The following is an 11,868-nucleotide window of genomic DNA, read 5'->3' as shown; positions in this document are numbered from 1 at the left end:
TCTCAAAAAAAAAAAAAAAAAAGAGTATCAATGTACTTACTTGTCATTTTGCATAATCATATCTAAATATAAGTGTCACATAGTTATTTTATGAAATGGAAACAATGTACAAATATAGAATAAAAAGTAAAGTCCCACTTCTTTCCCTCTTCTGCCTCAATCTCTCCCAGCATGGACAATGCATAACAATTTGGTAAGCGGGTGAGCATTTTTCTCTGGACAGCATATGTTTACTGTACTGAGAGGCAGCTCACAGCTCAGTGTTCCCAGGGAGGCAGATGTCTAGCTTTGCTATTTTTTTTTTTTTTTTGAGATCGAGTTTTGCTCTTGTCACCCAGGCTGGAGTACAGTGGTGTGATCTCGGCCCACTGCAACCTCTGCCTCCCGGGTTCAAGCAATTCTCTTGCCTCAGCCTCCCTCCTGGAACTACAGGCACACGCCACCATGCTCAGCTAATTTTTGTATTTGTAGCAGAGGTGGGGTTTCACCATGTTGGCCAGGATGGCCTCAATCTCTTGACCTCGTGATCTGCCTGACTTGGCCTCCCAAAGTGCTGGGATTACAGGTGTGAGCCACCACACCTAGCCAAGCTTTGCTCTTTCTGTCTGTGTGATGCCAGAGAATTGATGTACCCCTCTGGGCTTCTGTCTCCATCTGTAAAACAAAGGGCATCAGAGGAGATCAGCAGTTCTCATGTTACTATGGGTAAGAGTCTCTCGAGACCCTTGTGGAGAATGGGGAACCCAAGAACCCCCCAACCCTACAGATTCTGATCCAGCAGGTCTGGGGCACCAGGAATCTGCATTTGGATGTGGGTGGTTCTCACAGCATGTTTAGGAAACACTGAGGGAGAACATCTCTGAAGCCTGTCTCAGCTGCAATTTTCTTTTTTGGAGATGGAGTTTCACTCTTGTTGCCCAGGCTGGAGTGCAATGGCATGATCTCAGCTCATTGCAATCTCCACCTCCTGGGTTCAAGCAATTCTTCTGCCTCAGCCTCCTGAGTACCTGGGATTACAGGCATGCGCCACCACACCCAGCTAAGTTTTGTAGCTTTCTAGCAGAGACCAGGTTTCACCATGTTGGCCAGGTTGGTCTTGATCTCCTGACCTCGTGATCCACCCATCTCGGCCTCCCAAAGTGCTGGGATTACAGGTGTGAGCCACCGCTCCCAGCCTCAGCTGCAATTTTCAAGGATTACCTTTAAAAAAAAAACTTAGACCCAGAGCGGTGGCTCACCCCTGTATTCCCAGCACTGCGAGGCCAAGGTTGGCGGATTGCCTGATGTGAGGAGTTCGAGACCAGCATGGCCAACATGGTGAAATCCTGTCTACTAAAAAACTTAGCCAGTTGTGGTGACAGGTGCCTGTAATCTCAGATACTCAGGAGGATGAGACAGGAGAATCGCTTGAACCCGAGAGGTGGAGGTTTTAGTGAGCTGAGATCGTGCCACTGCACTCCAGCCTGGGAGACAGAGTGAGACTATGTCTCTAAATAAAAATAAGTAATAAAATAGCGTGAGATGACTGAACATACCAGAGCCAGCACTGAGCAGATGAAAGACAACAGTTTATTAGTTGCATGGACTCACAGGGAAGGTGTCTCATATGCCAGAAGGGTGGCACAGGAATTGCAGATGGGAACAGCATGAAGCTAGAGGGCTGTGGGAGGTGGGCTGTGTAGTAATGAGGGTGCTTCCTGGCTCTGGCAAGAGGATGTGCTTTGCTTTCGTGAATCATTTCACGGACTAGCAACCAGCAGGGCGGTGAAAACTTGTCAGAGTGAGTACCAGACGGGGTGCGGCTGGGTCAGCTGACAGGAGAACTAGCCAGGTGGGGAGCCTTTCCCACTGGGTGGGCAGCGTATCAGGTGAGAGCATAGGCACTCACACTTAGGACTTCAGGGGTCTTCTCAGGACCAAAGATGCTAAGGAAGGACTGACATGTAGAATCTTATGATATATCCAGACAAAAACCTTTTTTGGCTTGGGCACAATGGCTTACACATGTATTTCCAAGACTTTGAGAGGCCAAGTTCAGAGGAATCTTTGAGGCCAGGAGTTCCAGACCAGCCTGGATAACATACTGTGACCTAATCTCTACCAAAAAATAAAAATAAAAAATATTTTTCTGTTGGGTCCAGTGGCTCATGCCTGTAATCCCAACACTTTGAGAGGCTGAGGTTAGGAGTTCAAGACCAGCCTGGCCAACGTGGTGAAAACTCATCTTTACTAAAAATAGAAAAATTAGTTGGGCATGGTGGCACATGCCTATAATCCCAGCTACTTGGGAGGCTGAGGCAAGAGAATTGCTTGAACCGGGACCCAGGAGGTGGAGGTTGCAGTGAGCCAAGATCAAGCCAATGCACTCCAGCCTGGGGTACAGAGTGAGACTCTGATTAAAAAAAAAAAAAAAATCTTTTTAAGAGACCGAGTTTTGCTGTTGCCCAGGCTAGACTGCAAGGCTGTGATCATAGCTCATGACTACAGCCTTGAATTCCTGGGCTCAAGCAATCCTCCTGCCTCAGCCTCCTGCCAGGACTACAGGTGTACACCACCACCACCTTTTTTTTTTTTTTTTTTTTTTGAGATGGAGTCTTACTCTGTCACCCAGGCTGGAGTGCAGAGGTACAATCTCAGCTCACTGCAACCCCCGCCCCCATCCTGTGTTCAAGCAATTCTCCTGCCTCAGCCTCCTAAGTAGCTGGGATTATAGGCAGGCACCATGACACCCAGCTAATTTTTTTTATCTTTAGTAGAGACAGGGTTTCGCCATGTTGACTAGGCTGGTCTCGAACTTCTGGCCTCAAGTGATTTGCCCACTTTGGCCTCCTCCCAGAGTGCTAGGATTAAAGGCATGGGCCACTGCATCCAGCCTAATTTTTTTGGGAGAGTTGGGGTCTCATCATCTTGCCCACCCTGGCCTTGAACTACTGAACTCAAGCAATCTTCCTGCCTCAGTTTCCCTAAGTGCTGAGATTATAGGTGCAAGGCACCAGGCCTGGCAAGAATTTTTTCTTTTTTTGAGATGGAGTCTCAGTCACCCAGGCTGGAGTGCAATGGCACAATCTCGGCTCACTGCAACCTCTGCCTGCCAGGTTCAAGCAATCTTCCTGCTAAGCATTCCAGTAGCTGGGATTACAGGAACATGCCACTATGCCTGGCTAATATTTGTATTTTTAGTAGAGATGGGGTTTCACCATGTTGGCCAGTCTGGTCTCGAACTCCTGACAGGTGATTCACTTGCCTTGACCTCCCAAAGTGCTGGGATTACAGGTGTGAGCCACTTTGCCCAGCATTTTTGTATTTGTGGTGGAGAAGGGGGTTTCATCATATTGGTCAGGCTGGTCTTGAACTGCTGACCTCGTGATCTGCCTGCCTTGACCTCCCAAAGTACTGGGATTACAGGTATGAGCCACCACCGACAAAGTGTTTATTTTTGATGTGCTGAGCTCCCTGCACCATTAGAATATAAGGTCCCTGAAGTAGGAACCTCATGTCTTGTTTATTGCTATGTACCCAGTGACTAGAACAATGGCTGGGTAATGTTGGTGCCCAATGTATGTGTATTTTTAAATGGCTGATGGGCCGGGCCTGGTGGCTCAGGCCTATAATCTCAGCACTTTACGAGGCCAAGGTGGGGTTCAAGACTAGCCTGGCCAACATGGTAAAACAATGTCTCTACTAAAAATACAAAAATTAGCCGGGTGTGGTGGCACAGGCCTGTAATCCTAGCCACTTGGGAGACTGAGGCAGGAGAATCGCTTGAACCTGGGAGATAGCTGTTGTTGTGGGCCAAGGTATTGTATACTGTACCACTACATTCCAGCCTGGGTGACAGAGCAAAGAAAAGAAGTTGGATGAGAAGTAGCCGAGAGCTGATGAGAGAGGAGTCTGGACTGAGTCAGAACTTCCATCAAAAAGACTGATTGGGGCCGGACGCGCCTGTTACCCCAGCACTTTGGGAGGCCGAGGTTGGCGGATCACGAGGTCAGGAGTCCGAGACCAGCCAATACAAAAATTAGCTGTGCGCCTGTAATCCCAGCTACTTGGGAGGCTGGGGCAAAAGAATCACTGAACCTGCGAGGTGGAGGTTGCAGTGAGCCAACATCACACCTCTGTGCTTCATCCTGGGTGACAGAGTGAGACTCACTCTCAAAAAAAAAAAAAAGACTGATTGGATGGATGGAGGTGCCAATGACCATGAGGGGCACCCAGGAAGGAGGGTGGGCTACAGGGAACAAGGGGTGAGCTGTTCCCCACACATGGCCTGTGCAGTGGCTACTGAACATTCCGGGGCGTGGGTGAATAGGGGGTTATGGAGGCATTTTAATGTGACCGAGCCTAATACCACAGTGCTCCTAGCCAGATGCATGCCAGCTGATCCTCCACAATTTCTCTCTCAGATACCCCACCTGGTGGCCCATCCTCACTTGGGAACCAGTCAACATGCCTTCTGGAAGTCTCTCCTGCCACTCCAAAGAAAGGTGAGCCTCAAGCCAGGTACCTACATGTATGTAATCTACATGTGTAATCTACACAAAGCTGATGACCCAATGGAGCCTAGGCCAAGCACAGATGGCACGATTTATTTTTTCTGCAACAGAGTCTCATGCTGTCGCCTAGGCTGGAGTGTGGTGGGCTGATCTCAGGTCACTGCAACCTCCGCCTCCCGGTTCAAGCAATTCTCCTGCCTCGGTTTCCCAAGTAGTTGGGATTACAGGCACTCACCACCATGCCCGGCTAATTTTTTATTAGTAGAGATGGGTTTCACCCCTGTGATCCACCAGCCTCGGCCTCCCAAAGTGCTGGGATTACAGGTGTGAGCCACCACATCTGGCCTAATTTTACTTTTTGGGACAGAGTTTTGCTCTTATCGCCCAGGTTGGAAAGCAGTGGCTCGACCTCAGCTCACTGCATCCTCCACCTCCTGGGTTCAAGTGATTCTTCTGCCTCAGTCTCCGAGTAGCTGGGGCTACAGAAGCACACCACCATGCCCAACTAACTTTTGTATTTTTAGTAGAGATGGGGTTTCGCCATGTTGGGCAGGCTGGTCTCAAACTCCTGACCTTAGGTGATCTGCTCAACCTTGGCCTCCAAAAGTGCTGGGATTACAGGCCTGAGTCACCATGTGGGGTGAAAAGGGAAGATCTTTACAAAGAAGGACTAAGGTTCTCCGGTTCCTTTTTGAAAACTGTCTCAAGGATATTGGGGAGCAAGTGGGTGCTAGGCCATGGTTTTTTTGAGGAGTCTTGCTCTGTTGCCCAGGCTGGAGTGATCTCGGTTCACTGCAACCTCCACCTCCTGGATTCAAGCAATTCTCCCATCTCAGCCTCCCAAGTAACTGGGACTACAGGCACATGCCCTCTTTGACCCAGACGAGGAGTACTTTTCCTCATGAACTCATTAGAGGTTGCTGATGAGTATTCCACAAAACCTTCCTTCCTCTCCCCTAGATCCCCAGGAAACCTACAGGGATTACGTCCGCAGGAAATTCCGGCTCATGGAAGACCGCAATGCGCGCCTAGGGGAATGTGTCAACCTCAGCCACCGGTACACTCGGCTCCTGCTGGTGAAGGAGCACTCAAACCCCATGCGGGCCCAGCAGCAGCTTCTGGACACGGGCCGGGAACACGCGAGGACCGTGGGACACCAGACCAGCCCCATCAAGATAGAAACCCTCTTTGAGCCAGACGAGGAGCGCCCCGAGCCACCGCGCACCGTGGTCATGCAAGGGGCGGCGGGGATAGGCAAGTCCATGCTGGCTCACAAGGTGATGCTGGACTGGGCGGACGGGAAGCTCTTCCAAGGCAGGTTTGATTATCTCTTCTACATCAACTGCAGGGAGCTGAACCAGAGTGCCGCGGAACGCAGCATGCGAGACCTCATCTCCAGCTGCTGGCCGGAGCCCAGCGCGCCTCTGCGGGAGCTAGTGCGCGTTCCCGAGCGTCTCCTTTTCATCATCGACGGCTTCGATGAGCTCAAGCCCTCTTTCCACGATCCTCAGGGACCCTGGTGCCTCTGCTGGGAGGAGAAACGGCCCACGGAACTGCTCCTTAGCAGCTTAATTCGGAAGAAGCTCCTCTCTGAGCTATCTCTGCTCATCACCACGAGGCCCACAGCGTTGGAGAAGCTCCACCGTCTGCTGGAGCACCCCAGGCACGTGGAGATCCTGGGCTTCTCGGAGGCGGAGAGGAAGGAGTACTTCTACAAGTATTTTCAAAATGCAGAGCAGGCAGGCCACGTCTTCAACTACGTGAGGGACAACGAGCCTCTCTTCACCATGTGCTTCGTGCCCCTGGTGTGCTGGGTGGTCTGCACCTGCCTCCAGCAGCAGCTGGAGAGTGGGGGGCTGCTGAGACAGACATCCAGGACCACCACTGCGGTGTACATGCTCTACCTGCTGAGTCTGATGCAACCCAAGCCCGGGACCCCGCACCTCCAGCCCCCACCCAACCAGAGAGGGTTGTGCTCCCTGGCGGCAGACGGGCTCTGGAATCAGAAAATCCTGTTTGAGGAGCAGGACCTCCGCAGGCATGGCCTGGACGGGGCAGACGTGTCCGCCTTCCTCAACATGAACATCTTCCAGAAGGACATCAACTGTGAGAGGTACTACAGCTTCATCCACCTGAGCTTCCAGGAATTCTTCGCAGCTATGTACTATCTCCTGGACGAGGGCGAGCGTGTGGCAGGCCCAGAGCAGGACGTTAACAGGCTGTTGGCCGAGTACGAGTTTTCAGAAAGGAGCTTCCTGGCGCTCACCATCCGCTTCCTCTTCGGGCTGCTGAACGAGGAGACCAGGAGCCACCTGGAGAAGGGTCTCTGCTGGAAGGTCTCGCCGCACATCAAGACGCAGCTGTTGCAGTGGATCCAGAGCAAAGCGCAGAGCACCGGCTCCACCCTGCAGCAGGGCTCCCTGGAGTTCTTCAGCTGCCTGTACGAGATCCAGGAGGAGGAGTTTATCCAGCAGGCCCTCAGCCACTTCCAGGTGATCGTGGTCAGCAACATCGCCTCCATGATGGAGCACATGGTCTCCTCGTTCTGCCTGAAGAACTGCAGGAGCGCCCAGGTGCTGCACTTGTATGGCGCCACATACAGCGTGGACAGGGAAGACCGGGCTAGGTGCTCTGCAGGGACCCACACGCTGTTGGTGCAGCTGTAAGTATCTCTGGGGCTGCTCAGGTTCATGCATGCATGCATGCATGCATTCATTGACTCCTTCATTCTGAAACGAAGTCTCTCTCAGTCTCCTAGGCTGGAGTGCCATGGCACAATCTCAGCTCACTGCAGCCTCTGCCTCCCGGGTTCAAGCGATTCTCCTGCCTCAGCCTCTGGAGTAGCTGGAATTTCAGGCGTGCACCAACACTCCCAGCTAATTTTGTATTTTTTTTGAGACGGAGTTTCGCTCGTTACCCAGGCTGGAGTGCAATGGCCCGATCTCGGCTCACCACAACCTCTGCCTCCTGGGTGCAGGCAATTGTCCTGCCTCAGCCTCCTGAGTAGCTGGGACTACAGGCACGCGCCACCATGCCCAGCTAATGTTTTGTATTTTTAGTAGAGACGGGGTTTCACCATGTTAACCAGGATGGTCTCGATCTCTTGACCTCGTGATCCACCCGCCTCGGCCTCCCAAAGTGCTGGGATTACAGGCATGAGCCACTGCGCCCGGCCTAATTTTGTATTTTTAGTAGACACAGGGTTTCTCTATGTTGGTCAGGCTGGTCTCAAACTCCCGACCTCGGGTGATCCGCCTGCCTGGGCCTCCCAAAGTGCTGGGATTACAGGCGTGAGTCACCATGTCCAGCTTTTTTTTTTTTTTTTTTTTTTGCTTTTTGAAATGAAGTCTCTCTTGGTCTCCTAAGCTGGAGTGCAGTGGCATAATCTCGGCTTGCTACAGCCTCTGCCTCCCTGGTTCAAGCGATTCTCCTGTCTCAGCCTCCCCAGTAGCTGGGGTTACAGGCACCAACCACCATACCATGCCAGGATAATGTTTGTAATTTTAGTGGAGAGGGTTTCGCCATGTTAGTCAGGCTGGTCTTGAATTCCTGACCTTAAGTGGTCCGCCCACCTTGGTCTCGAGGTTCATGCTCTTGACCACTGCCTCTCAACTAGATTTTGCTCTGATGTTTGGCAGTTATCTGGAGACATATTTTTGGTTGTCACAACTGGGAAGCAAGTAACACTACTGACATCTAGTGGATAAAGGCTGGGAGTGCTGCCAATGTCCTACAATACACAGAAGACTCCCTCTGGCCCCAAGTATCAATACTGTCACTGTAGAGATTAAACACCACCCCCTGGGGCTAAATTGATGTCGATATCAAAGAGAATTTATTCACTCAACAAACATTACTAAGTCCCTTTTTCTCACTGTCACCCAGGGAGGAGTCCAATGGCGCAATCTTGGCTCACTGCAACCTCCGCTTCCCGGGTTCAAGCAATTCTCCTGCCTCAGCCTCACAAGTAGCTGGGACTACAGGCACATGCTACCACACCCGGCTAATTTTTTTGAATTTTTAGTAGAGAGAGGGTTTCACCATATTAGCCAGAATGGTCTCAATCTCCTGGCCTTGTGATCTGCCTCGCCCCCTTCTTCGAGACTGAGTAACCAAGCTCCGTAACCTCAAGTGATCCACACATCTCGGCCTCTCAAAGTGCTGAGATTACAGGTGAGAGCCACTGTGCCCAGCTCTATGTCCCTTTTATCTGTGGACCGAACAATCTTGTGTAGACAGAAAACAGTGTGAATAAGCCACTGCTCCCAACAGAGCACCCATCCTAATGAGAACAGAGACCGATAATAAAGAGACAAACAAGTAAACCAACTAATTAATGATTCAGAGTTTCAGATAGAGCCAGGTGCAGCCTGGGCAACATAAGGAGACCCCAACCTCTAAAAACAATTGCTGGGCATGATGACGCACACCTGTAGTCCCAGCTTCTTGGGAGAATTGCTTAAGCCTAGGAGGTCAGGCCTGTAGTGAGCCTTGATCTCACCACGCACTCCAGCCTAGACAACAGAGCAAGACCCTCCCCATGCTCCGCCTGCCCCGCCCCAGCAAAAAAAAAAAAAAAATTAAAAGATAGCATGCTTCGGCCAGGCACAGTGGCTGCCACCTATAATCCCAGCACTTTGGGAGGCCGAAGCAGGCAGATTACCTGAGTCCAGGAGTTCAAGATCAGCTGGGCCAACATGGTGAAACCCTGTCTCTACTAACAATACAAAAATTAGCCGGGTGTAGTGGTGCATGCCTGTAATCCCAGCACTTTGAAAGGCCGAGGTGTGTGGATCACCAGAGGTCGAGTGTTCGAGACCAGCCTGACCAACATGGTGAAACCCCATCTCTACTAAAAATACAAAAACAGCCAGGTGTGGTGGCTCATGCCTGTAATCCCAGCTACTCAGGAGACTGAGGCAGGAGAAATGCTTGAACCCGGGGGGTGGAGGTTGTAGTGAGCTATCACGCCGCTGCATTCCAGCCTGGGCAATAAGAGCAAAATTCCATCTAAAAACAAAATACAAAATTAGCCAGGCCTGGTGTCACATGCCTATAATCCCAGATACTTGGGAGGCTGAGGCAGGAGAATCGCTTGAACCCGGGAGGCAGAGGTTACAGTGAGCTGATATTGTGCCATTTCACTCCAGGCTGGGCAACAAGAGCAAAACTCCATCTCAAAAAAAATAGCATGCTTCATAAACTGTGAAGTGACATAAAAAGGCCATATTGACAAGCACCCAGTAACAACAGAGAGTGGCCTGTCTTTCCTCCATGCAGACCGGAGAGGACCTTTCTGCTGGACGCCTACAGTGAACATCTGGCCTCGGCCCTCTGCACCAATCCGAACCTGATTGAGTTGGCTCTGTACCGCAATGCCCTGGGCAGCCGGGGGGTGAAGCTGCTCTGTCAAGGACTCAGACACCACAACTGCAAACTTCAGAACCTGAGGTGAGTGCGGGCTGGTCTGGGACTTTCTGGTGGTCCCCACCTTGGGCTTTCATGGGGCTTGGTCACAAACATTGTATCATGGGATGGTGTATTCGTTGGCTAGAGCAGCCATTAAAAAGTGCCACAAAGCAGGGCATGGTGGCTCACACCTGTAATCCCAGCACTTTGGGAAGCCACGGCCGGCGGATCACCTGAGGTCAGGAGTTCGAGACCAGCCTGGCCAACATGGCAAAACACCACCTCTATGAAAAAATACAAAAATTAGCAGGGTGTGGTACCATACACCTGTAATCCCAGCTACTTGGGAGGCTGAGGTGGGAGAATCACTTGAACCTGGGAGGCAGAGGTTGCAGTGAGCCGAGATCGTGTCAGTAAACTCCAGTCTGGGTGATACATTGAGACTCCGTCTAAAAAAAAAAAAAAAGCACCAAAGACGGTGGCTTTGACCACATAAATGTATTTCTCAAGGTGGGAAGGCGGGGGGTGCTGGAAGTCCAAGGTGAAGGTGTGGGCAGATTGGGTTCTTCTGAGGCCCCTCTCCCAGGCCTACAGATCACTGCCTTCTGTCTTCACCTGCTCATCCTGCTGTGTCTGCCTCCAGATTCTTTTACTTTTTTTTTTTAATTTTTGAGACACAGATGTGCTCTGTCGCCCAGGCCGGAGTGCAGTGGCACTCACTCACTGCAGCTGCAAATTCCTGGACTCGAGCGATCCTTTTGTCTCAGCTTCACGGGGAGATGGGGAGTCAAGCATGTGCAACCACAACCAAAAAATTTTAGTATTTTTTGGAGAGACGGGGTTTCACCATGTTGCCCAGGCTGGTCTCGAACTCCTGGCCTCAAGTGATCCTCCCTCCTCAGCCTCCCTAACTGTTGAGATTACAGGTGTGAGACACGGTGCCTAGCCAACTGTTTTTTTATTTTTTGAGATAGTCTCGCTCTATCACCTGGGCTGGAGTGCAGTGATGCAATCTTGGCTCACAGCTACCTCCACCTCCATGGTTCAAGTGATTCTGCTGCCTCAGCCTCCCCCAGTAGCTGAGATTACAGGCATGCATCACCACACCCAGCCGATTTATTTTTAGTAGAGATGGGGTTTCACATGTTGGTCAGGTTGTCTCAAACTCCTGACCTCAAGTGATCCACCACGTCCGCCTCCCAAAATGCTGGGATTACAGGGTTGAGTCACCACACATAGCCTTGAATTTCTTTAAGGGGAACTTCTGTGAATGTATTTCTCTGACTACAAAGCATCACCACACTTCATATTGTTTTTGTTGCTTTTGACAGGTAAAATTTATCATGTACAACATGTTGTTTTGAAATAAATATATTGGCCAGGCATGATGGCTCACACCTGTAATCCCGTCACTTTGGGAGGCCAAGGCAGGAAGATCACTTAAGCCCAGGAGTTCAAGACCAGTCTGGCCAACATGGAGAAAGCCCGTCTCTACTAAAATTTATAAAAATTAGCCAGGCATAGTGCTGGGATCCTGTAATTGCCGCTACTCAGGAGGCTGAGGCAGAAGAATTGCTTGAACCCAGGAGACGGAGGTTGCAGTGAGCCGAGATTGCACCACTGCACTCCAGCATGGGTGACAGAGCAAGACTCTGCCTCAAAAAAATATATATATATATAAATTAAAAATGAACTCTCAGCTAAAAGAAGTTCTTTCGGCCGGGCGTGGTGGCTCACTCCTGTAATCCAAACACTTTGGAGGCCAAGGCGGGCAGATCAGCTGAGGTCGGGAGTTTAAGGCTAGCCTGACCAACATGGTGAAACCCCGTCTTAAAAAAAAAAAAGAAGGGCCAGGCGCGGTGGCTCAAGCCTGTAATCCCAGCACTTTGGGAGGCCGAGGCGGGTGGATCACAAGGTCAAGAGATCGAGACCATCCTGGTCAACATGGTGAAACCCCGTCTCTACT

At 50.9% G+C, this 11,868-nt stretch overlaps 1 protein-coding gene across 3 annotated transcripts in view; it reads left to right on the top strand.

The window, feature by feature from the left end:
• Positions 1-11,868, top strand: part of NLRP12 (NLR family pyrin domain containing 12) — a 32,122-nt gene that overhangs the window by 5,019 nt on the left and 15,235 nt on the right. For all 3 annotated transcript variants that reach the window (XM_017497912.2, XM_017497915.2, XM_017497910.1), the window contains exons 2-4: positions 4,404-4,484; positions 5,454-7,155; positions 9,774-9,944. In XM_017497912.2, the coding sequence (XP_017353401.1) occupies positions 4,404-4,484; positions 5,454-7,155; positions 9,774-9,944 (1,954 nt within the window). The remainder of the gene's footprint in view (positions 1-4,403; positions 4,485-5,453; positions 7,156-9,773; positions 9,945-11,868) is intronic.

The sequence above is a fragment of the Cebus imitator genome, unplaced genomic scaffold (assembly GCF_001604975.1).
Source record: "Cebus imitator isolate Cc_AM_T3 unplaced genomic scaffold, Cebus_imitator-1.0 Scaffold235, whole genome shotgun sequence".
Taxonomy (NCBI): Eukaryota; Metazoa; Chordata; class Mammalia; order Primates; family Cebidae; genus Cebus; species Cebus imitator.
This window is presented reverse-complemented; position numbering and strand designations above follow the sequence as displayed.